Source organism: Phalangium opilio, unplaced genomic scaffold, assembly GCF_054372755.1.
Source record: "Phalangium opilio isolate 3A_F unplaced genomic scaffold, DU_Popi_V2 ptg001170l_1, whole genome shotgun sequence".
Taxonomy (NCBI): domain Eukaryota; kingdom Metazoa; phylum Arthropoda; class Arachnida; order Opiliones; family Phalangiidae; genus Phalangium; species Phalangium opilio.
Genome location: NW_028324255.1, coordinates 8,805,928 through 8,833,410, shown reverse-complemented (window position 1 = coordinate 8,833,410; position 27,483 = coordinate 8,805,928). Strand labels below are relative to the sequence as shown.

Here is a 27,483-nt window from a genome sequence, read left to right as displayed (position 1 = left end):
GAAACAAAACCCAACCTGACCTGACCAAATACTATTTATTTGAAATAATCAACTTTAACCTAACCAAATTATCCATATCTGACCAAGTTCTATTTGAGTTTATATAACCCAGCTGGGCCAGCTTACACCATAATAAACAACTATCGTTTTTCGCTCATACTGGAACTGCTCATGTGAGGGCTTCCCATTTTAATTACGGTTCGAAACAAGAGACATGGTCAAAAATATTCTTCGGCCAAATGACACATTTGTTGGATCACCGTGTATTTGATCTTTAGGAAATGTGCCAAAAAATTTAGAAAACCCTCATGTTTCACCACTTCTCAACACCATATAACATGAAGTATTTGCACGAATTTTTATAAATTAATTATCACATAGTTAAATGAAAGGACGTTATCGAAAATATTACTGTAAAAAATTGCGCAAATATTAAAATATGATGTAATAAATACCAGTTTTAGGCTACATGATTTACATTTACTTATTTTTTTAGATCATGCCCTATACCTTAATGTTTTCGACGTGGTTTACCTTTTTTGGCTTGGCGTTATTGTCTGTTTCCTCGTTTGAAGACACGTCATTAGTGATTGAAACGAGCCTTGGGAAGGTACGTGGAATTGAAAGAAAATCTTCCACTGGAAAGTCAGTCAGAGTGTTTTACAAAATACCCTATGCCGAACCACCTATTGGAAAGCTCAGATTTAAACCTCCTCAGCCGGTCAAACCATGGAAAGGAGTTATCGATGGCTCAACGTTCGGTCCTTCATGCGTTCAAAAACAGGCTACTTTTATAAAGTTGCATCCCGTTTTGAACTATTTTGTCGGACTAGGAAAAGAGGAGCCCTCCGAAGATTGCTTATATCTCAATATTTTTGTTCCAAAGGTAAGTACATTTAGTATAAAGGCGCGTCGTTACATTTTTTGAGAGGCCTTGAGAGAGTTAGGCTAATGATGAAAAATTCGTGTCCTAAAAACAGATATAGACAGAGGCTAGTAAAAGTTTTTCTTAAAATGGAGGTTTGATCGGATAGTGTTATATGGTGACGTCAATAATCCTTTATCGCCTTACAACTCTACTTTTGGACAGGGAAACAACTTTCAACCCTCCTCCCTCTTGTTCCAAGGATGATGCGGGGTGGATACGAAATCTGAGAGAAGTACGCGACTTAACTGCGGAAACGATTGGGTCTGGTGGGACGCTAAAAATGGGGAGGATTACTCGGAACGAAAGTCAGGTGGGTTACCTCAGAACTAGACACTATTTAGCGCCATCGTGTTGGCCTAATTTTGTTTACATACGCCAAAGCTATTTTAAACTGCTTTGGCTATAAATAAAATTTACAATTGAAACAAAAAAATGTATATAGAGCAAATATTTAAGAATTATTGCTTCAAAATTGTTGCTAAAATATTAGTGTACGTAGGTGACGCTGCAATAGGGAAAGCCGGTAATAGCTTATTCGAACGTGATAGACGCGTCTGCTAGAGTTCTTACTTCCGCTTTCAAGGTAGATTGAAAAGATTATAAGATTAAGCATTTGATTTTAAAAAATGAATTTAACAAGTTGAAACGCATAGTGATGAAACCAAACATGAAAATATTTTCTTCTTTTGCGCGCAAGAATGATTATTTTACTCCATAGTTAGAAGTTAAATACATCATTTAATAAAATTTTTAATCTTATAATCTTTTCAATCCCCCTTGAAATCGGAAGTAAGAACTCTAGCAGATGCGTCTTGCGCGTTCAAACAAATCCCTACCGGCCTATCCCTACTGCAGCGTCATCTACGTAAACTATTATTTTTTAAACAATTTCGAAGTAATAATTATTAAACATTAATTCTATATAAATTCTTTTGTTTCAATTGCAAATTTTATTTATGAGCAAAACAGTATATAATAACTTTGGCATATGTATGCAAAATTAGGCCGACACGATGGCGCTAAAAATTGTTTAGTTCTGAAGTAGCCCACCTGCCTTTCGTCCCAAGTATTCCTCCCCATTTTTAGCGTCCCACCAGACCCAATGGTTTCCGCAGTTACGGCGCGTATTTCTCTCAGATTTCGTATCCACCCCCATCATCCTTGCTTGTTCTAAAAAAAGGGAGCTTTCGGAAACTTTGAACACCGGTCTAAGTGAAAAGATATGCTCATAGTAACTCCCTATACAGTAAACCCCTGGTATTAATACAGAAAATTTGGCCGTACCTAAAATCCATGCGAATAATACGTCTCTATATACAGGCTAGAATAATAAGGAAAGCTGTGATTCTGAACAATAGTAGAGGATTGCGCGACGCAAAAAAATCTATTCCTCACAAATCCGCTTTAAAAGGAATTGCTTTATTGTTAATGTTTCCGACTAAATATTATAAATCAAACTTATAACTGGCTAAGCTAGTGGTCGGCATTTGGATAGGATAATATCTGTTTGTTTTATCTTTATTCATAATTTGAAATTATCCACGGGAAGTCTATGGTTAATGCAATGTAATCACGAATAATTATCTGATTATTATTCATGAATAACTGATTAACCAAAATTCTGTGGATTATCTTGCCCAAACGCTGACCACAAGGCTAAGCAATTCTCAAAAAAAAATATCTATATTCTGCGATAATAAAGTAATTTGTCAATATTACTTTTATTACAGATTGTTACAAAGAAACTGCCCGTTATGGTATGGGTTTATGGTGGCGCTTTTGTGATGGGTGCCGCCAATTCTGGAATTTACGACGGAACCACGCTGGCAGCCGAAGAAAATGTTATTGTTTTAACTTTCAACTATAGACTGTCTACCTTTGGTTTCCTTTACTTGGGGATAGATGGCGCTCCCGGAAATATGGGACTTATGGACCAAGGATTAGTGCTCAAATTTGTAAACCAACACATTGAAAGTTTTGGCGGAGATCCGGAATTGGTCACGTTCTTTGGTGAAAGTGCTGGTTCTCAAAGCGTAGGTTAGTGTGAATCATTAAATCAGTAAAGAATAAGTATAGGCCTAAACAATTGTTAACTTTGAAATTGTTCGATCTTACCCCTTTTAAAGAAAATTCTGGGCTAAATTGTTTTCTTTTTCATCCAAAAAGGATATAAAAAACACGGAAATTCTGATGTAAATATAGCTTTGATCATAAAGCTGGTGAAGGCATAGATATTTGGGCCTTTACAAACACATATAGATAATATCTCTCCAAAATGTATACTCTTCATTTCCTGTTTTTTCCCAATGACTTATATCCATGTGTACAAGACATATCCTTATTGGGTGTGAGATGTTGTCTGCTTTAATGTATATTCGCAAAGCTTTGAATACTGCTTTAATAATTCATAAATTTTTACTTCTACAATTGCTCATCAAAAGGGATAATTCCATATCTAGGTAAATAAGTTTGTTAGTAGTCTTCTATACTCGGAGAGGTAAAATTTTGGTTTTCCCAACTTGTTTAATTCGAACCTGGATTTAAAATATCCATTGTGTTATATGCTCTTTTAAATGAAAGAGAATTGCATTACTCTTAAATTATTATGTATTGAAATACAAAATAATTACTACTACTAGAACGTTGGCCCTGATCTTTTATGGCCAATAATTTGGAAAATCATTATGTCATATTGTTACTTCATGAACTTTCAAATATATTTGATTGTTCCACGTACGAAAGACCTAAATACTTAAATCATAGTGGAAACTCGATTATTAATTGAAATTTAATTACTTTTCATTTCAAGCTCATCACCTTCATATAGAGCCAAGTAGAAATCTATTTAAAAGGGCAATTTTACAAAGCGGTAACGCCCACATGGCGAACGGTTTCGAAACGAAAGAAACTTTGCTTAAATACGCAGCAGTTTTGGCCGTTAATATTGGTTGTCCATTCAACACATCTAATACATCAATGACACTCGATTGCCTCATGACTAAAGACACAGATGAGCTCCGCGATAACGAACCCACTTTTGAATACGCGTATAATTTGTTTTTCAAACCGGTTGTGGACGGAAATTACATAAAACGTCACCCTCTACAATCTTTAAACGACACTCCAAATTTGAAAAAACTAGAAATAATTGTTGGAAACGTTCAAGACGAGGCAACGTTATTTCTGTTGGCCTTGTTCCCTTACATATTTGCGTTCAAAGATGATATTAAACCGTCGGAAACGGATATACGTGAGATTATTGAACATGTTTACGGATTGAAACCAAATAGTTTGATAACGGAATTCGTAATGGCTTTATACGATGATATTCACGAACGAGACAAAGGCAAACGGTATCGTCAGCTCGCCATACGCTTGGCAACCGAGTGCGTGTTTCTTTGTACGTCGTTGGATCTCGAAAATGCCATGTTAAACGCCAACAATATTGTTTACAAGTATCGCTTCACACACAAAACGACTATCGATGGCTTTCCTATTCCCAACTGGGCTGGTGCGTTTCATGGTAGCGATGTTAGATTCGTTTTTGGAGATCCTGTCCGGATGGAAGGCAATGCGAATAACAGCGTCACAAAGTTAAGCAGAACAATTATGAGATATTGGGCAAACTTTGCCCGAACCGGGTATGTTTATCTTCATTTGCCTTACACGGGTACAGATAAATGGGTGGTCGCCCGTTTCTGCACAGTTTTACATTTCACACCTTAAAAACGTACGCACGATTTGCAAATGAAACCTTTTTATTTTCTTGATAATTACCCTACATTTTTGAACCGTGAAACTTATGCTTCTGGCCCATTGGACCAAATTTTCGATGCTTTTTAACGATAGATTTATTTTTAATGCAGTTTTTACAAACGGAATTAAAAAATGCATCTTTTACTTTTTTTTAACAAAAACACACTTGTTTTATTGCTTTCGTCTATCAGTGCACTTTTCTATATCGATAGTGATATTTCAAGGGTTAAATCACAAGTTTAATAGCAAACCGCTATTGTAACATAGCTTTACCTAACCTAATCTTAACCCTAACCGAACCAAACCTAACTCTAACCTAATCTAATCAACAAGAAAATAAAAATGTTTTATTTGCAAACTAAGCGGAAATGGGTTATGGTAAAAAATGGTCAACTAAAATCTCGATGTAAAAACTGTGCGCAAATAAACTATAAAAACTGTGCGGAACTGGGTTATGATTCTCTAAAATTGTGCGGAATTAGGCATCCTGGGATAAATGCTGCCCAACAAGGTTTAAATGTGGGCAATGTTACTTGTGCTAGTTTCACTTTGAACAAATGCAATCTTGAAAAAATGACAGTTTGCAATCTTGTTTATAAGCTTTTTAGAGGTCAACTTGAATTCACAATATTTTCAAAAAAGTTGCCTGTTAGTTCCTCTTCAAATTATTTAATTTTGTCATGTCATCCAATCGAAGAGGTTTATCTTGGTTTCCCAACTTGAAATTAAAATGTGTTCAGAAAAGAAGCGTGTTATAAACCCTAGCAAAAAAGTAATGAGCCATAATCTATTTAACATGCTGTTTTCACGATTGTGGAATATTTATTTTTTAAAACTAAACTTTAGTTACGGAAAGTAGAAAATAGGCTTAGCAATTTTTGAAATATCTTTAGTAAACCTCGCACGTAGTTCAAGATATTCAAAAAGACTTGTCCAAACGCGAGAACGAGCTTGGCGCGCACTTATGCGAGTCATCAAAGGGGTAATGTAAAGACTACAGGATTTTTAAAATAAGTCAACTTTACTTACGCGATAAAAATTTATATAAACTTGGAAAAATTGATAATCAGATTGAGACCTGATGACGCATGTGTAAGACGCGAAACTAGTCGTCGGAGCTCGCGAAATTATTCCGAGTTTTCATAAATTTTTTATCGCGTAAATAAAGTTGACTTATTTTAAAAATCCTGTATAGTCTGTAAATTAATTTTAATTAATTATAATGGAATGACCGCAGAAAACATTTTTTCATTATAATATGAACTGCTAAAAGAATGTTTAAATCATAAATAAAACTTAGGAAACGTTAATCGTTGTTAGCTAGACCGATTATCATTCTTATAACCCCAATAGTAAGAATTTTAGTACTATTTTATAGAAAATGTAGACAACAAATACCGAGACCACTCTGTAGGTACGCGAATTCGAAATCTTATTAATCACTTTTCATTCATAATTCGAAATTAGCAATCCAAATATATCACCCAAAGACGACTTGGATCTGCAAATTTGGGCCCCAAGGTCCAAAACTGACGAAAATTTCATCATCTTGGACACTAACTCAACACGAACCGGATATTTCGACAACCAGCGATGTCTGTTTTGGAATAATATTTTCCCCAAAATTTACGTATCTGAAAATCAGAAACCACCATCTGACGGGCCGTTGTATCTTAGACTAAACAGTATACAGCTGCAATAAAATATTTTTTCAGTCAATATGAAACAATAATTCAATTTCCATTTTTAAATAAAGCTTTTCATTTAGAAAACATCGAACAAAAAGATTTCTTAAATAAATACGGGCAAGACTAATTTTCAGAACTTTATTTCATATATGTAACGTCAGCACTAGTAAAAATACAAGGTGATTTTAGAGTTTGAGACTACATTAGTTCACATTTACAGACATTGACGTGAAAATTAACCAAAAAGTCTCTTCTTTGTAAGCTATCACTCAAGGGGGGCAATTCTCTAACTTTTTAAGCGAGTTATCGCAAGTGATAACTATCGTCTAAAGGGTTGTTGTCAACCTCGTGCGTTCTATGAGGGCGCGATATATAAATAGTTTATGACTTATATGTGTCATCAAACCTTGAACGAAAAGTGGCGTGTCTCGCGAGTTCCCCTCGTGCTAATAAAGCCAAAGTGGTCAACTTAAATAAATTTAACCCTTTTTAATTTTCACGAGAGTGACAACTTTACGATAAGTTATCGCTTGCTTTATAACTAAAGGTCGGTAAAATTTTAAGTTTTTCAACTTGCCCACCCTGTTTTTTATTAGCAACAGGGGAATTCGCGAGACATCCGCTGCTTTTCGTTTAAAGTTTGATGACACCTAAGACTAATCAATTAACTAGATATCGCGCACTCATAGAACGCTCGAGGTTGACACCAACCCTTTGGACGAAATTTATCACTTGCGATAACTCGCTAAAATAGTTAGATAATCGTCACATTGACCGATAAACATGAGCGAGAACCTGTGATTTTCAATTTTCATTGCTAATTAGGCTTAACATGTAAAAGTTCTCATTATATTTATACTTATTGAAAAAACGTACAGAGCCTCAAAAGCGCTACCCTTTTCTGTCAGTTTCTTACAATTTTGTATTTAATTCCTAGACTGTAAAATTATACGTCTACTAAAGTTGTAAGTAAGAATGTGTGTTGTAAATTTAACCAATCCATGTCTGCATGAATCTATTAATTTATATTGACTCGTTTGACTAACTATTCATATTCAGGAATTGGAGGGGCTTACGACGTTAGTCAAGTTCCGAAACTTTTTGTATGCAGACGATGTGTCAAGGGAGTTATAGCAATTTGAGACGGAAGTTGAAGACCGTGGTGAAATCGGATTACCTACTAAAGTTCAATATTTTAGAACGTTCAAAACGTTTCCTATATTATGATTTATAGATTATAATAGATAAAGAGATGGCGTAGTGATAAACCTAGGTCAAAGGAATCTAAATGTAAAATGCCAAAAATTATTTAACCTAGGAATGTTGAAACAATATTTTAGCTTCTAAACTGATTATTTAGTTGATTAACTCAACGTCAAACAACGAGGAGGTTAGGAACGGGGACTTAAGCAAGAAATACTAGTCTATGATAATGTTTTATAAAACATGTATTTACCATGTACGATAAACTTTCACAACTAGGTGATATAGGGGGCTATTCTCTAACTTTTTAAGGGTGTTATCGACTGAAGGGTTAGAAGTATCGATAAAAAATCACTTAATATTCCACTTCACCTTCACTTTAATACGTTTCAAGCCTCGCTCGTTATTCCAACGAAGCCACTAACTAAATAACTGGAAACCACATGGGGTAAATACTAAAATTAAACTATGTAAATAGTATTTTTAGGCTTTAAAAAACATGGTATTTCGTTCCTGGTTATCTGGAAAACTTCCAAACGATAACGGAATGTTTATTTAACAGTACGTAATTTTAAAAATCAACTAAGCTTGGTTACACATGAAAATTAGTTTTGTCTCATAGTTGTCCAAAACACCAAAAAGAACGTACTGTTTCCATTATCGGTGATGTGTTCAAATATGGTTAATAAATTTAAATTAAACCAAATTCACCTCACTCACAATTGAACATACATAGTATTTCTTATTATTATATCGTCAACGTTAACATTATATTAAGATGATATTTATTCCTTTATATCTTTAGCTAATGATTTAGTAAACTGTAGATCAATATTCTTTAATATACCTCGCATGTATAATGTATATAAAATTTTTGTTATCACGAAGGACCTTTTTGGAGGACAATAAGAAATTCAAAAGCAACACCGATGAAATTTAATTTACTACCAAATGGAATTCATGAAAAGTCTTCTGTATTCCTAGACTATCCTGTTACTGGCATGTACATTATTGATCAACTGCTTATCTTGAAAGGTGAACAGTGAAACAATGGAGTACAGTGTCTACGTTTAGTTTTTTCGTCTTGTTTGTCTACTGGTTTGTTACTTAATATTTCTAAGGTTTACAGTTTTTGGAATACTTTTAGATTTATAATATTACTCGAAACTATTGTGATGAGTGTCATCACCTCGCCACTAGCAATATTTAGGACGTCACATTTATAGGCAAAAGGAAGTGGAAACAAGCTATGGGAAATTGGATTTTATTTCAACTATTACAATACTAATCATATCTCCCTAATAACGTAAATTCGTTATTAAGCGACAACTCTTTTATGCGTCAACGCATAAGTCTCTTATGTAAGGACTTAAAATCAAATGTTTAATATTGCGCGCATAGCTGAATGATAAACTTGGCTGTACCTCGTATGAGCAGTTCCCTGTAGAGCAGTTCTCGAAATATCAACCGCGATTCCAAAAACAGCGGTGTTCTTCAAAACTGCGGTTTTAGAAATAGCGGCTGCTATTTTGGGAAATAGCATTGTTTGTGTTGAGTTTTGCGCATTTCTTGACAATACACTTGTATTCCTTAGTTTCAAAAACTACCTTTTTCTGTGATAATTTAACCAGTAATGTGACCTAACGGATCGTGTTTATGAATTTTTTTTTAAAGTACACTTAAATATTGTACTATTCTTCTGGCTGTATCAGTTTACAATTCTCATACCAGGATAGAAAAATAATTCGAGAAAGGTTATTTTATTTCGGAAGTAGATAATTGTAAACAGTAATTTTTTGGAAAAGGCGTAACATTGTTACACTATTTACAAAATATTACTAACCTAAGTCTAAACAAACGAATCAAAACCTAACCTGACCTGACCTAATACTATTTAGTTGAAATAATCAACTTTAATTTAACCAAATTATTCATATCTGACCTACGTCTTTTGAGTTCATAAAACCCAGCTGGGCCAGCTTACACCATAATTAAAACTATCGTTTTTCGCATATCTGTTTTTCCGCTCTTTAGAGAACTGCTGTAAAACGGTACGCCGCGTTTACGAGAACCGCTGTATCCGTAATTGCTGTAACGGGTAAACTGCAATTTCGGGAACCGCTATTTAGGGAACTGCTGTTATGAGGCCCTGCTATTATGAAATCCGTTCATACAGGAACTGCTCATGTGAGGTCTTCCCGATAAACTTGGCCTCGCTGGGAGGCTCTTAGTGGCTCCTGCTTCTATAGAAATTAAGAATACGTAAAGGATAGTTTAACGTGAAAGGAGATTTATGTTCATCTTTTTGAAGTTGACCCTTTCTAAAGATATCGATAGGATCTTTTGTTGAAAATCGACTATTACCTTCTCAAAACAATTGAAAAAACCAAATAGATCGTAAAAAGCTATAGGCAAATAAATGTAAGACAATAGTGTGATTTTTCCCGAAATTTGAAAAACTTCCTTTAAAGTTGGTTGTGTAATATCTATTTAAAAAGCTTCAATTATCTTCGGATTCAATCTTTATACATACTTTGCCATAACAATGGTCGAAAAGATAATGTTTTGAAATATTTTTTTTTTTAATTTTTCCATTTCTATTAGCTATAGGAAAGCATCGACTTATAAACGACTACTGAACCTTAATTCATGATTTCTACACTCATTAAATTTAGTCTTCTTTATCTTACTTTAGTGGGAATTAAATAAAAAATAATAATTATTTTGGTCGATATCTTCGCGTGCTAATATTTTATGAATAACTTCTGCTCCATCCTTTTAAGAGCTATTTTAATGTGTCATTACATACGCTCAAAAATTCAACAAATCCTGTATGGTGAAAACTGACGCTGAGACAGTTCGTGTGAGCTCGCCAGCAGCAACTTGTGGTTCGGTTTAGATTCGTACACAGATCAACCTCATACCCAAGGTTGTTTCCTGCAGCTCTTATTATTATTGGCGGAATTGCAGCCATCTGGGTCAGGAACATCGTTAATTTCTGAAGGTGACAGAGAAACACCGGGAGTCTCTGGCGTTGCCACAATCAGAATTTCGTCATTGTCTTTTGTTAGTCGAGGTGAAAACACGCCTGTTTCGTATTGTCTCTTTCTCCGTAAAACCTTTGATATTTCTTCTTCTGTCAGGTCAAATATTCTTTTAAAAAACATAAGACCATGAACCTGTTAATTATCACGTGGTTTCATTATTTTTAAAGGCCGACTTCCAGCGAAAAGGGTTCTAGCGATCTGAAAACCGAGCATCGAGACTAACAATGAAGCGACCGTGGCGATTTTCGAAGCCTCGCTGGGTCAAAAGTTGGAAGGGTTCTCGCTAGCTGAAAGCCGTGCAACGTGGTTCTAGCGAACTGAAGATGAACAATAGAAATCCTTTTAAATTTATTTCCTCTCGAATTTTTACTTTCCCCTGAAGGAAATTCTCTATTGTGTATCTTCAGTTCGCTAGAATCTCATTGCACGGCTTTCAGTTTGCTAGAACCCTTCCATCTTTTACCCAAGCGGGGATTCGAAAATTGGCACGGTCGCTCCATTGTTAGACTCGATGCTCGGTTTTCAGTTCGCTAGAACTCTTTTCGATGGAAGTCGGCCTTCAAATCTACCAATTTTCACAAGTACCATGGCGATTTATTTGGTACTTTTCATTCACTATGCTAATTAGTTTCATGATCATTTTGATACTGATAACTTTTAAGCCGCGTTTACACGAGAAAACTTTGGAACCGTATTCAACCATTTTGGAAACCCCTTTTGAAAAGTATTAGTTGCATTTTCTCGTAAAAGATCTGTGCTTTTAACAGCGTAATATTCCTTTTTGAACTTCCCAAAACGGTTTCAGAGTGTCTCGTGAAAACACGGCTATAGTTATATTTGATCACGGTTTAGTTGTATCGATATAAACGTATTACACCAAACTGTGTTTTGAAATGGAAAAATAACTATGCGTAATCACTTAACTGAAGTATTTTCAAAACATTTTTAAGTTTGATATATTTGAGCTTTTTACAAGATACGAAAATCACAAAAAGCTAAAAGACAAATACTAACGAATGTGTTGGAGGTTCGGGAATTTCGTAGTTCGACCCAAATTTGTTTCGAAGCCAAAATGTGGGATGAGACCCACGGCCCTGCGTAGAATACTTTGTTCGTGAAAAATACGTGAAAATTGTGCAAATATAAATTAAAACGTGATATTGGTAATAAGAAATTAGATATCATAAAGGCAGTGAAAATCTACATAAAATCTCTAGATTGTGAACTTTTATACTTTTAAAAGGACAAGTCCACGAGCTTCTATTTTGTATCGTCCAGTGTGTCTCAGTTTTTTCTCAGTAGTTTCGCTTATGTGTATTCTATAAGCTGAAAGTTGTGAGCAAATTAAAAGGAGTAAAAAATGGTCTGAAAACGATTATTCAATCGATTTTTATTGATAAAATAACATCAAAATCATTAATTAAACTTACGGAAACAACTCCGTTAATTTTATCAGAAGTGAGATGAGACTAGAAGTGAAGGGCTCTAGCATTGATAGTAGATCCTGGCACTAGTGAACAAATTTGAGGATTTTATGCCGCTTCCCACGCGCTAAAACTAGAGAGAAAAAAATTGGTCGAGTTCCAAAAAAAGTTCCTATCCCCTTCCCCTCAAGCTAAAGCGGCCGAACACGGACGCGGCTCCTTGAATCTAGTTCGGCCGTCTACCACCGCGAGCGTCTCACTTTTTGGAGGGAAAGTTCAGAAACCGCTACTAGAGGGCCAACCGTTCTTGTGTTATCAAGAATATTCACTTTCGCCGAGTGAAGAATTTGGTTAGCTCAGTACTTCTGGTCTCATCTCACTTCTGATTTTATGTAACTTTTCAAAATTTCAAATGTTGACTTCTAGGCTTAAGCCTGTTTTCAATTATAAATGACCAATTAGCCACCGACACCTCACGTGCCTTATTCCCGATTAAAAACGTGCGACCTTTGTTTCAAGTTTCGTTAGTCCAGTTTTTTTTTAAGGTCGCCGCCAACACTGGCCAAATAAAAGTTTCCGTCAAATTTAAGTTATTTTAATAACAAAATTATTAACTGGCATCAATTTCTATCTCAACCGTAGATTATTTTCGCAAAATTTGCGACATTGTATTGAATCTTCGACTTATTGCAAAAAGAGACTAAAGAAGAGAAACTTAAAGCAAAGGACGGGCGCTTTTAATCGCGCAATAAAGCAAGTGAGGTGTCGGTCGCCACCTGATCAATCGCAATACCTCGGTTTTTGTTATAAAAGCAGTCTTCAGCTTAGAAGTCAACTTAAAAAAATTATAAAACTTGCCGGAAATGCTTTTGTAAGTTTTATTAATAATTTTTATGTTATTTTATTAATTTCTATCGATTGAAAAATGGTTATCAGACCATTTCATTTTCCCTTTAAAGAATCCTAGCAATTTTACAAGCTGTATAATTAGTTTTAGCACTATTATTACCCTCTCCCGTCGATTCCATTCGACTCGCTGTATTCACTGTGTCTCCGAATAAACAGTACCTTGGCATAGTCGCACCAACAACTCCAGCTACGACGGGACCTAAAAAGATTTTTAAATAGATGCTTAAATCTTAATTCCGTAGACACTCACTGTAAACTTTTGATTAGGGAAAATTCTCTAAGTATATAGGCCTACACTTTAAATTTTGAAAACTAATCAAAATCAAGGACATACAAAATAAGTATACCTGAATGAAGTCCTATCCTTAGTAGTAGTGGAACCCCGGGAAGGTGCTTTATTTTGAATTTGCCACATACATCAAGCAAATGAAGTGCCATATCCGCTACGTGTTCAGCATGACGAGCATTGCGAGTTGGTAGACCGCCTACAACCATGTAAGCGTCCCCAATTGTTTCAACCTTTATAATACGCGAACTTCTTTATTTTTGTTTTAAAAACTATACGATATAAAACTTAATTTACTTTGTAAACTTCGTACTGAAGTAGTGTATTGTCAAATGCGGTATAGAGGTCATTCAAAAGGCCTACCACTTCTAGTGGTTCGCTGAAAGACGAGATAGTGGTGAAACCCACGATATCACTGAAGTATATCGTAACATCATCAAATTTCTCGGGTTCAACCGCTTTGCCAGTTTTCAGACTCCTAGAAACTGCCCTAAAAGAAATTTTGGATTGAATAAAAATAGAACATCGTCATCATGGTAAATTAGAAACAGTATTTTGTCTACATAAATAAGAGGTGTTTGGTAAATAGGCCCCAATGAGCCTCCTTCATTGACATATTAACGGGTTAAACAGGTATTAGTGTGACCCTTCTTTCTCTTTTTCGAGTTGGCAGTGGAGGAGGGGATACGGTATTTTCATTATCCAATAATTCTACAACGCCACAAAAGATGGCTTGAACTCTAATATTTTTCAATTAGACACTTTTTATCAATACGCGCTCTGCATTTAGCGGATGTTTTTGTAACCATTGTTTACCAATCTTGTTTTTCGTGAAGCCAATGTTAGCCAATAATTGGACGAAGATAGAAAAACCCAAGTATACATTATAATTGTAAATACAAGCTCAAAGTTGGTAGTGGATCTTTTTTGAAATCGAAGCAATGAAAACTTTTAATAAAATGTAAACTAAATTCAAATTAACCCCTTTCGTAGATAAGTAATGTGCACATGAACTAAATTGCAATTAAACGTTTCACTTTTGAAGATAAGTAATATGCACAAAATAAGATTTTATTGGGTCCGATTCTGATTCAATTTCGATCTGTCTATTTAATTAAGAAAGAGAAGAATTTAAAGAAATATATTAATATAGTAATATTTCAACAGAAGCTTCCATATTTCTTTTAGGACATCGAAATTTTGCTTAATATTTCGTGATATACATTTATTTTGCATTTTGTGTCTAAGATTTCGCAATTTCTCTTGAAAAGTACGTAATTTGGTGTAATTGTATAGGCCCTTTCGTTAAATTTTTATATACAGCGGCAGTGGAAACCTCCGCTTTAGTTCAAATCTCGATGCTTCTCCCATACATGGTTTTTTCGCAGTTTGAAGAAGAGCTTCAGCAACAAATAATGCTATTTCTCTAAACTTAAACTCTTTGGGAATTAAATCCTCGTGCCTGAAAATTGCCTTCAGCCTGCAAACGCTCATATGTATTGGGAAAACCTTAAATATATATGGCGGATGCTTCCACAATTGATAGTTCTTACTCTGGCAACATTCGGTTCAGAAGAATGTCTGTCTTCTTTTTCTCGTCATGCAGTTCTTGCGTTCGTTGATTAATTTCGTCTTCTAAATCTGCGGCACGTTTTTCCATAAGCTGAAACATGCTGTCCATCAGTGTTACTTTTCTGTATAAGTGAAAAAAAATATTATTCATAAACAAATGCTTTATCACCTATTATTTTTAATCAAAATCCATTATAGCGCAGAATTCTGTTATAAACTACCTTCGGAAGGAAGTTTCCAACAAGCTATATCATTATGTTTAAGTCTTGAAACCACGTGTTTTCGGCATATAATAAAGAGAAGACTAGAGTGAAACAATGGTCATGGTAGCTATATCGCCATTGCGGCTAAAAGCAAATATGTTCAAACCACCGTTAAATTAATCTTAGGCTGTATCAACAGACGTATTGGACTAGTTCATGTAAACCCACGACCAAAAAAAATCAAATTACTCGGCTAAACACCGATAATCCTCAGAAATTGCAATATACCAATCAAATATGATACACTTATTTTATTCACTGTTAGTTTTTAGTTTGTTACATTTCTTTTTTACTTAATATTCCGATGTATTGGTTGGTTTCCAAATTAAAGCAAAATTAGCTTAACCTCGCAACTAACTCTATTTTGCCAGTTTTCTATCTCAACATAAAATCTGTGAAGATTTCTTGCGCCTAATTTCTGCTGTTATTTATTTGGAATCACGTTGATTCTTCATACAAAGGCTGCTTCTATGGTATTAGTTAAATTACAATTCCGCGTTACAAAACCCTTGGCATGGGTTTGGCGACAGGACCGACCGTATATGAAGTACGTCGCCCTCGTATGATTAGAGTGGGCCTATTTCTTAGTCGTAAAAACTGTCACTGCACCGAAATTCTCTACAACGAAACCACAACGTTTCATGTTTTCAAGCTTGTTGGGAACATCCTCTTGAAGGGAGATTATTATAGACTTCTGCTATTCCTTGCCATTATTCTCTATGGTATAATGAATTAAAAAATAAAAAAACCCTAACTCTCTGCTGTGACTTATTAACATGTCGGTCAATTTAAAATGCATAGATGGGTGGTGGCTAGCCCCCTTGTCACAGCAAAGCGACAATGCAAGTTTTGATGAAATGCAGAAACCGGTTATACCGCAGCAACAATTTAAGAAGAGAGAAGAGAACTTGCAAACACTAGGCAGAAGGGTTTGTTACCAGGTTTTTCACCTGGTGGCACTTTCACGAATCGAACCGTGGCTTAAAGGCGAAAGCTTTCTCTTTTGGTGATAGTTATATTTCAAAATCTTCTTCATTTAGTTTTCTTTCCTTAAAATCTATTTAAATGTGAATTTAAACTCACTTTCCGCCCCGAATCCTTCGAAGATAATCGTCGATGTACTTGAACTCGGGCCTAATTTTGGAATCTTCGGACCAGCATCTTTTCATAAGTTGAATAATTTCCGAGGGAGCTGATTCTTCGTTGACTTGCGGTCGAAATGGTGGTTCTGTTGTTTGTTGGACTAGATTTAAAATAGCTAAAATGGATAGACTTTTAAACACACGAACTAGGTATAGCTTAAGTTGCTAATTGTGATTTGGTAAATTTTTCCTTTTATACTAGCAAGCTTTTGAAGTTCACTTCTCATAAATGAATAGCAGTTTATGTTTACTATAATCATACAGTCTAGTGCTCTCTCTTCAACGCGTAATCGATTTTTCTATATATCTCTGCATAACGGCACGACTTCAAAAGTCGTCACTATTTAAAAATTATACTAAAACCAAAAGCGCATTATGCTTCACTAATCGGCTTCTGCTAAAACCTACTTAGCTTTGCAATAGCAAATCATCTCCCAAAACTTGAAATGAACCAAAACTAAAAATTTATGGTCAAATATAATTCATAATATTACGTTTCACATAGTATGAGAATAAACTGACAACTATAAATCTGTTTTTCTTTTAAATAAAAACAAAATTGAGAAATCAACAATATTTCAGCAAAAATTTCAAATGCACGCTCCTTCATTATTAATGGACTTTTCAAAAACACCCTATAAATCTAGTCCATGGGATAAACTGCGGTGGCATCTGACGAATTCAATTGCCATTTACATAGAAAACTGACGTCGTTAATGCTATCTGCCATAGAGATTAACATTATGGTTTTTGATTGAATAAATATGATAATCCGTCCGTATTCCTTTTAATTTGCACTCATTTGAAAGTAAAAACTGTAATGTAACTAAAGCAGTGTGGTTTTTCTACACTCCATACGAGTCCTACATTCTCTGGAAAATGAAAGACGAATGATATTACATGGGAGGGTTTTGAAATTTTCACGGTCTAATAAAACCTTTGCTCTTAACACGACTGTAACACATGTAACTCAGAAAGCTTGTGGAAAATTTGGTTAAAAAGGAATTAAGCTGATAAAAGCAATTTAACTTAGATAAAAAAGAATTTGAATTCAAGTACAATTCTACAGGGCCGGTAGGCCCTTGTAGATATGACATGACACCCTTCCGTAATGTTAAGACACCCTTCCGTAATGTTAAAGAAAAAGTCACACCTTTTAGGGTTAGCGTCCCATAGAAAAAGCATTAAAAAAATTTCGGTTTTTTAAGGAAATTGAGACAGGCCATACGGAAAACTATAGCGAAGTTAGTTTTAGGAATGCTTCTAAATTAACAAGCATTTCTTAAATGAGAAACTTACCTGTTTCGATTTTTAATTAATGAATTCTAATTTTTGTAATTTAACAAATTAAGATAGTACGTCAAAAAATTACTTTTGGGTCAGAAGTCAGCCTAACCTCCTAGCGCGTTTAAACATATTTCCCCATTTTCGTTCTCATTGATAACTAGAACGGCCTAGGTTTTTGCGTGCTAACAAGTTACGTTGATAAATTTCAAACGTTTGCTTTTATGTGGAAAATTCCTAATTTCATAGCAGACGACAGTAAGGCAACTAAAATTAATTACTTTGGTATTTCATCCGAGCTTGAACACCTTTATTTGGATTTGCTAATTATCTATAACACCCTTAAGAACAAATACTTTGTTATCAGGTCGAATTTTCATCTAAAAAATTAATTCAGGTAAAAAATTACAGTTAATAGAGGTTTTTATATCTTTTGAAGTAAGTTTTTCGACGTTCTTTACGGCCAAGGCTTAGGTTGTATTTTAGTTAGTCTATGAAATTATAGTCTTTATAGTGTCTGTCCTCTTCAAAGATTATTAAAAAGGCTAATTTCCAGCTCTCATTTGTTTTGGAATTCTTTATATAGTCTGCTCCGTTTTATGCTAGAAACATTTCCTAACCCAGGGCCGGAAATAAGAAAAATTTCTAATAGGACATGTGTCCAGTGATGCCCCCTTTGACAGGAAAAATTATAGGACATTGCCACTGCAGTGCGAAAAAATTGTGTGGCGCCTTCATAGTCAAGCCAAAAAGCTCCGAAAAAATTTACTGGTCAACCGTCCTGTGACCCCCTTAGTTTTTAAAAAAATATGGGACATTTTAAAATTTTATTGGACAATGTCCAGTGTCCTGTGCTTATTTCCGGCCCTGTCCTAACCAGGCTAACCGCAGGTTTTTTTTACTGTATTTACCATGTGCGCTTCCAATTTGAAGTAAAAAATGGCATATTTATTCAAATTATTAAGGTGTTGAAATAAAGATAGTGCTTTTCACCCTTTGAAAAGATCGAGAACTTCAAAATACTACTGGAAAGATGACAAAAAGTTCAATGTGTTTTCCTTACGGCAGTTTTAAGGGTCGTCGTGTTTACGTTAGCGCAGTTAATTCAACATTCTCATTTGAGGTATACAAGGTTTCATTATTTGTTAATCTCACTAAAATGCTACTAATTTTGAAGGTGTGTGATATAATTCCTGAAACTCAACCAACGTAGAGGACCAGAACATTCATTAAAACAATTTCTATACTATTGAACCAGTCAGTATGTTATGTTACGTTAATCATTTTAAAAACCATTTGTTACCAACAGTGGATTTTGTTAATTTATAAATATAAGTAACAGTGGTGCTGGTTAATCCAGGAGGACAGTGTCGTTATGTAATTTAATTAGTCAAATAATTTCCATGTTTACATCTGCGCAGATTTTTCAAACGTAACCACGTCAGCAACGGAGGATTACGTTGTTCGTTATCTCCACAGTTCACATTGCCGTGTGTTTATTTGACTAAATTGCTATGAATTGTTTAGGTATTTAATTTAATTACTGGTATTCAAGTCAAAGTTGCCAAACTATAGAATGACATCATTATTAACATATTTATAGATGATCTTTATGTTACCGAAAATTTAGCACGGTGTGTGATAAAAATTGAACGCAATGTGTTGGCAAGAATGAAAAAACTCTTCTGAACTTTACTATAAAGGTAATTTGAAACTCATTTTATAAGCTAAATCAACACTGCCAAACCTCAATCCTTCATAAATTTAAACTTAATTAAGTATAATTAGCGTGAATTTAAAGATGAAATGTACATATTTTGGATGAGAACTCGAGTAACTTAAGATTTAAACTGGACAAGCTGTTGGTATAGCCCCATGTTTTCTATTTCACACTTAAGTTAATTTAAATTATCTTTAAAGTACATTAATAGGCGCGAAATTCGAAAGTGTAGGGTAAAATAAGATTCAAAAGCTCCACTAAAAATTGCAATTAACGTGAAGTATATATTGAAAGTCATTTTATAACCTAAATGTACACTGCCGAAACACAATCCTACGTTAATTGTCACTCAATAAAATATAATTAACGTGAAATTAAACCAAATATATTCATTTTTTGGATAAAAACTCAAATAACTTTTAATCTTATTTAAAACTACCCAAGCCATTGGTATAAATCCCAATGTTTTCTATTTCACACTTAAGTTAATTTAAACTATCTTTAAAGTTTATTAATTGGCGCGAAATTCAAACGTTTTGGGTAAAATAATGACTGGCAAAAATGTTAAACTTCACTAAACGTTGCAATTAGGGTAAAAAATTCCAATAAATTATACTTTTAAGCTTAATCCACTATCCCGAACCGCGCTCAAATTAATATTAAAACATCACAAGTTTTTCGCACAACCACAGATGTTTCCTATTTCACTTTCAAATTAATTTAATTCATCATTAAAATACATCGAAAGCTCTTACATATTTTAGGGTAATTGCAATTAAAGTTAATATTTTATCGAAACTTGTATCCACACTAGATAAACCGTTAAATTAAACTTAATCAAGTATAATTAATGTGAAATCAACCCAAAACACGAATGTTTTTGGGAAATTCATGGATACCTTATAATTAAACTAACAAATTATAATTAAAACTACACTTATCTTACACTTAGCCTCCATTTTCCTGTTTAATTCTTACACGTAAATAAATTGTCATTTAAAAGCATTTTTCCCATATTGAAAAGAGAGCCATTGAAAAGGAGCGAAACTTAAAAGTTTGGGCGGGATGTTACAGTATTTGTGCCTTTTTAACAGGAGTATTGTTACAATTTTAACACTACCAGACTTAGAAATAGCACACGTCCACTGGTCCAAAACCAGTTTATTAATTGCTTGGACCAGTTTTTTAATTGAAAAAATTAATAATTAAGTTTTTTGATGGGAATTGAGGCGGGACCAGTTTAAAAATTCAAGCTTTCTTCCAATTTCTACTCTTAACTTTTCTCTTTCAAACACAATAAACCGCATCACTCTAGAGTTTAAACCCAAATGAAGGGCTTGCCAAGTGGTACCAGGTTTTGGTAGTGGTATTAAGTTAGATTTAAAACTACGCGGCAGTCGGCAGTCTAGGCACGATTGGAATTTTGAAGTCTCGCAGAGTCAATTTAGTCAAACCTATCATTTATGGTCAAACTACCTTGAACCTTCTCGCAAGTGGGCTAGCGCCTATATATATCAACAAAAAACTTTACAATGGGACCAGTAGAAAGAATATTATGGTAAGAGTCACTGGTCCTAAGGACCAGTTTATTTTTTATAGACGTTAGGGGTCACTAATCCTGAGGACCAGTTTATAAGACCACGTATTTCTAAGCCTTAACAATACAGACCTTGTATTTCTAATGGGACCGGCAATACCGCAACACTGAGCCGAAAAACCAGGATGGTAATTGGTTGGGCCTATCGGGAGAGGACATTGAAGCACCAAAAACATACCGCGGTGTCACGTGTCGAAAGTCAAAGCTACCTTCACCACTATAAACCCCATGACCCGCTCAATCTGGCAATCTTTGAAAACTTTGAGGTACTTCCGGTCCCTTTTGATATACAGGGTCTTCAGTGTAGCAGCTAAGTAGTAGAATTATAGTAGTTAGTCTCGTTTCCTAGCAAAATGCCAACCTATTCAAACCAGGACAAATTGGACATGATGTTTATTTTGGGTGAAGGTAGCAGTAACGTTCAACTAAAGGCAGTGCTTTATGCCGAACTGTTTCCACACCGACAACATCCGGTGCGAAGCAACTTTGCAAACATTGGCGAGCACCTTCGTGATTTCGGTAGTGCAAGATCGTGAATGTAGAAGAGACTGTATAGTCTGTAATGAGGATAGAGATTTTGACATCGTAGCACGTTTTGAAGCCAATTCATGCTAATAGTAGAGCGGTGGAACAGAAGTTGCACTAAGCCATTCTACTGTTTGTGCCAGTTTACAAGGGCATCACTACCGGCATTATCATACCCCTAACATCATGCCTTAACGGACGAGGATTACCTAAGACGGCAATACCATTAGTCTTACCAGGCGTCATGAGTTTACTGCTTGCAAATGTATTGCAAGACATGGACAGTCGTCTGCCTCAACCACAATGGTAGAAACGTCGAATATTTTCGTTGATGTGTTTACCAAACAGTTAAGAAGTTTTAATTTGAGGCCCACGTTCTAAGACCAATCGTAGGACTGTGCTTTAAAATATTTTGTTGTGTTCAGGCATATTCTCCAGTATTATTTTTGTAACTTGTCACTAGCATATAATAATCATGAATTCCAGACATTTATTTACACGCTGTATAATTTAGAATGACATCAGCCGTTGGCAGTATTGGGGGTTGTACATAAAGGAAGGTGTTGGTCTGATCTCGACCACACTGTATATGTATAGAGTGTACGAAACAAATAAACATTTTTATTCTATATTTTAAATATTGTAATTTTTAAACTTTATCTTAAATAAAGTACAAATTATATGCTTATCGAAATCTATGTTTTTTATATAAGTTAAATGTAATTAACGATACATAAGTTCTTCTTTCAACCCAAAATGTATGACGGTAGAGCTAACATAATTATTCAAAATTTAATTACATTAAGACTGAGGTGACAGATATTATAAAAAAACGTCTTGGTTTGGACCAAGGCCGAAAAAACAAACGATATGTGTGAGGTTTATCAATTGGCTGAAGTTTCAGATATTGCAATTTTTTTTAGTTATTTTTATCCATTTAATCCTTAAAAAATATTAAATTCAATCAACTGATTTTACTGTTAATCGATCTATTCCCTCTAAATTAATTGAAAAAATTACATATCTACGCTTTTTCAAGAACAATTACATTTTCCGAAAACATTTTATCATGAAATTAATTATTTTGAAGGGATTTCGTGTAAGCACCTTGACGGACATAGATTTAATTGTTGCTGGCTTGACAAATTTTCAAATTTGCACCCAAAAAAGTTTAAATCTGTAAGTTGCTAAGAAGACTGATGTTCAAAAAAACATGATAATTTAAATTTATTTTGTTCAGACTAGTTAATAAACTAAATAACTAATGTCGTCTATTTAAGACAAAGCAACATCGTTAATCCTGTGTGGTTTCATTTAGTAGGTAGCTATCTGTAACACTGGACAAATATGATATCGGTATATAAACAAAGGTAAGGGTAAAGATTGCATAAAAAGAAATACGTTTCAGTTCCAATGGCTTGTTATATTCATCTCCATTCATTACCAGTTAAACGAAGAAGGTCACACTTAACTTAACCCCCCCTTCCCCCATTTCCCCAATATATAAAATTTCACAATCACCAGTGGTTCCAGTGTTTTGGGTTATCTGAACCGACGCAATACACCCAGCAAATATTACCATATAGGTCGAAACCTTTTCACGTGACATTAGTGAACGGTACATGACTCTCCGGACTTGCCCGCCAACCTTAATAACCTAAAACTATAAAACGTTCGTGTACAAGAATGATTATTGTTGTGGCTTGACACTCGCTAGCGCCTGAAGGACCGATCACTCAGTCCAATCGGTGTACATTTGTAAGAGAGTAGACCATTTTAGAAATTACATACAGAGAATTGAAACACAGGTGTGATGCCGCCATTAAGGTACTCTCTCTCGCCTAGAAGCACCGCTATAGGCAGTGAAAGTTGACTAGCCTCCTGCCTGTAGTCAACTTTGTTACCGTCTGGCGGTGACCCTTGGTGCGAGGGAGAATACCCAATGGTGGCCTCGCCACTGTGTGTTTTCCGAAATGGTATTTACGCGTGCTAAAATGATTATGCGTAATACGTTACCGGTGTACAAGTAACGCCAACAATGTAGAAAGGGGTGGTGACGTTTCAAATTTTAAAGTACGAAGAGGGAAATTGCAGTGCAACCTATACTTCATAGTCGCGACATTGGAAATGTAGCATTTCGTAGTACGAAATTAAATGTATGAATTCGTGCAACACCCTGCTTTGGAATCCACTTTTAAAAATTTACATTTTCCTTTCGAATTATGTCAAAGTTCGCTTGGTCTTTTTAGACAGAGTATTTCAAATATTCAATATTGATCCCTCAGCACGTACTCCCTTCAAAATAATTAATTTCATGATAAAATGTTTTCGGAAAATGTAATTGTTCTTGAAAAAGCGTAGATATGTAATTTTTTCAATTAATTTAGAGGGAATAGATCGATTAACAGTAAAATCAGTTGATTGAATTTAATATTTTTTAAGGATTAAATGGATAAAAATAACTAAAAAAAATTGCAATATCTGAACTTCAGCCAATTGATAAACCTCACACATATCATTTGTTTTTTCGGCCTTGGTCCAAACCAAGACGTTTTTTTATAAATAAGTATTGCCCCTGAACAGTCATTTATCGCTGCACAGTGATTATGGAAAACCACATAAATTGGCCAAATATTTACCAATAATTTTATTCTATATCCCTTGTAGTGTGTAGAGGTGTTTCATCTTTTACTGAACTTTTCTCAATTATTTTGAGTTATAAATGATACCAGAAGGGAATAAGAGAGAAGGGAGACATTAGAGCCTGCTATGGTAACGAGAGTCCGACCAACCTCGAGAAAACCGCGAAAACTTTCCTCAAGTACACAGTTTTTAACCAATTTACTGCAAATATAGTTCTTTAAGTTCTCCGCGGTATCAGGCGGCCTATTTGTCTGCTAGATTTTCATTCTCCAAAGGCTTAGGGCTGTCGATGTTTCGTTCTTGTGTAATTATAACCTCAAGTATGTATTTTATTAAAACTAATTTTTATTGTTTAATATTAATTCAGAATAATTAGTTTTCATCTACTTATTACCTTCAAATTATCTTATTTTGGTATGTTCTCAATTCCCGTGCATCTAAATTAATTGCACAGCTTGATTTCGTTTATCAACATGAAATTCGGCCATTTTTATCTCCTTCAATGTAAAGTTGTAAACAAAACTACTTTTTATACGTCAACCTTCTTATCTGACGTCACAGCTAAGACAGAAGTTAGATAGCCAATCAGAGAAGGGTATTTGATTTGAGGTTAGTAAGACTGTTATTCCCTTCTGATGATACTATTCAGAGCAAACATTTTTCAGCATAGGATAAAAAACACTTTTTTATAAGTATAATGGAGATATTTTCTGCATCTTCATAAGGTGACTAAACATTAATGGCACTCAACGTTTCCGAAACAGTTTTTGATAAGGCTAAGCTTTTTTTGCGTTTTGCATATCAAAGAAAAAATATATTATTTGTCACTGACCTTCGGGGCTAAGATCAATATCCACAAAGGGCGGGCCACGCATGAGTATTTCTTGAACTACAATTCCAAAGCTGTAAACATCAGCGGACTTCAATTTGTTCCATACGAGAGTGAGGGTGACTGGAAGAGTTTTTACCATTCCTTTGTGTCGAAACAGAGAGGACACAGTTCCAGAATCCCTGAATCTATGACTGCGTAAGATTTCAGGGGCTGTCCAAAGAAGCTCCTCTATTAGGAATGATAGACTTTTAGTACATTAATAGATTCAAACAAACATTTAATTTGAATTGTCCTAGCCGAAACGAAACCAAAGATTAAAATAATAACTTTTAGCAGGAAGAAATTTATTATAAGAAGACCTAAAAAAACGTCCGGTGCTCGCGTCATAGTCGACAATCTCCCCTCATTGTGGAAAGGGGCGGGACTTAATATTTTATCTTATATATTTTTCCACCAACTATCTCTTGAGCCTTGGTTTGGTTTTGAAATTCAAGAAATCATAAGTATACTATAGGTTTTGAAATTCAAGAAATCATAAGTATAGTACACTTGATTAGATTTAGAAACAATTATAGATCGAACGATTTTCACGTAGAGACACATATTCAAAATCCGTCAAGTTAGATTCAAAACCTTTAACTAACTTGTTAATGGCAATTAAAAACCATTCGCGAACCGTTTCAACACCGCTGGTAGCCTTCATTTTTTGTTTACTTTTGCTCGAGGTTTTTTTCTCTAGTCAGAATACGTCATTCGCGTCTGTATGATCAATCCCCACGGGATCCAATGGGAAAGTGCAGAGCAATGGCAAACATGAAAGGGGTGGGGCTTATTTGTCCACTAACACCGACGTAAGAGTAGAAGCGTACAATCTCGCTATTTCTGTCTTCTTATAGTAAATTCCTTCTTGCTTTTAGTAATATTCCATTATTCTAACTAGTTATTTCACGTTACAAATTCGTCGCTTTTGGTTATTTATTTTTCAAAATAAAAGGAAATATTTTTCTAAATTTTTTCCGAAATTGTGGGAATTGGCCACTGTTGCTCAAAATTTACATCGATTTGACAATCATACATGGACGTAATATTCCTTTTCGCGATTGAGCAGTCTGATAACAACACTGAATCATTCTGCATTCTTCAAAATAATCATTTGCTCAATCAAATGTTAATATAACATCGTGCAATTTTAGGTTTTACGAAAGCCCATGTCTTTATAAAGCGACTTTTAAAGCACTGGGTAAATAGCAAATTGCACTGTGAATTGTAATGTAACGCAAAAGACCATATGGAAACAAATTTTCTATTTGTACAGTGGACAATCTTTTAGTATTAATACAACAAATTAAGGTAACTTTTTGCTGGTATGAAATAGAGGTAATCTAATAAATGGAATCAAATTATCGGTGCATAATTTCGGATTTCACTGCATCTCAGGTTCAAACTTAAAACAAAAAGGGATAAAATTATTTGCATGCTGAGCAACACAATGGAATTCGCTAAAACAAGATTTTCACCGACATTTAGAAGTTCATCCCCGAGGGGTCCGACATTTACGCGAAATCCCTTACGCTTCTTGGGAAATCTTCCACACAAAATCACGAAATCTTTGAAGGAATCACGAAATCAAAAGAGGAAATTACGAAATCTTTGACAAATCGTGAAGTTAAGAAGAAATTTTTGGAGAAATCTCGAAATGAAAGAAAAAATCTTGAAATCTTTGGTGAAATCACAAAATCAAAGAAGAAATACCCAAATCTTTTGCGAAATCAAAGATGAAATGACGAAATTTTGGCAAATTTCAAAATTACGAAATCGTCAAATCACGAAATCCGGTAGGCTTTTTGGGAATGTTGGTCCCCTCATTCACCGCTTTATAAATCACTGAAGAGTCTGGCATACCTGGAGCTCTTATATTGTCTGCAGGTATATTTTCTTTTTGTCCGTCGTTCGATGATGAATCTGGCGATCTCATAAACTCGAGTATTGGGTCCAGTCCAAAATCAGTCAGTTTTAAGACCCACCGTTCGTCTATAATGCAGTTGCGTGAGCTCAGTCTACCATGGAATTTTACGTCACTGGAATGCAAGTATCGCATTCCCTGAGAAAAACGACCACATGAATAATGTAGATGATAAACTAGTCACACTTTAAGCTTAGTTCCCACTTGACCGAAAACACTACCGAAACCTAGCGTAAGTACCTCTGCGGTAATATCTTCCGCAACGCGACCGAAATAGCTTTCGATCGGACAGAATTGGTGTTTTATTTTTTACGCAGAGGACGACGTAAAATTATTTTAAGTTTTTAACAACCAATTAAAACTCTTTTCGGGATGAAGCTTCTTTTGTCGTCATAATAGAGGAAATTTCTTATCTGTGTTTTGGTTTTTTTTTAGCTCGCCAGTCGCCATTGCCACATTTGCATTTTCGGAACTCTTGAGTCTGAATTCTCTAAGCAGATTTGATCGCGAGTCTCTATTACCGTGTTTGTATGTTGTATACATTTGAGTTTTAATCTATTTGACATGAATTTGGTTATTTGGTATTAGTAAACTCCCTAACTAAAATAACAGCAAGAAAAATCAAAGGCGAAGGCTTAAGTTGTACTGGCTACAAGTCGACCCTTTTCGGTCGGAATTCCGTCGTATGTGTGAACCGAACT

General features: G+C 34.8%; 1 protein-coding gene across 1 annotated transcript; it reads left to right on the top strand.

Annotated features, from left to right (window-relative positions):
- The first annotated feature begins 421 nt into the window (after positions 1-421).
- On the top strand, positions 422-6,443 carry LOC149584728 (acetylcholinesterase-like). Its single transcript, XM_089863443.1, has 4 exons — positions 422-886; positions 2,659-2,965; positions 3,738-4,569; positions 6,152-6,443. Exons 1-4 carry the CDS (start codon positions 500-502, stop codon positions 6,384-6,386), a joined length of 1,761 nt encoding a protein of 586 aa, XP_089719569.1. The 5' UTR covers positions 422-499; the 3' UTR covers positions 6,387-6,443.
- The last annotated feature ends 21,040 nt before the right edge of the window (positions 6,444-27,483 follow it).

Coding starts and splice junctions, on each gene's coding strand:
- LOC149584728 (XM_089863443.1), top strand. CDS start 500: ATGCCCTATACCTTAATGTTTTCGACGTGGTTTACCTTTTTTGGCTTG. Junction 887..2,658: donor TCAATATTTTTGTTCCAAAG/GTAAGTACATTT, acceptor CTTTTATTACAG/ATTGTTACAAAGAAACTGCC. Junction 4,570..6,151: donor GCAAACTTTGCCCGAACCGG/GTATGTTTATCT, acceptor ATTCGAAATTAG/CAATCCAAATATATCACCCA.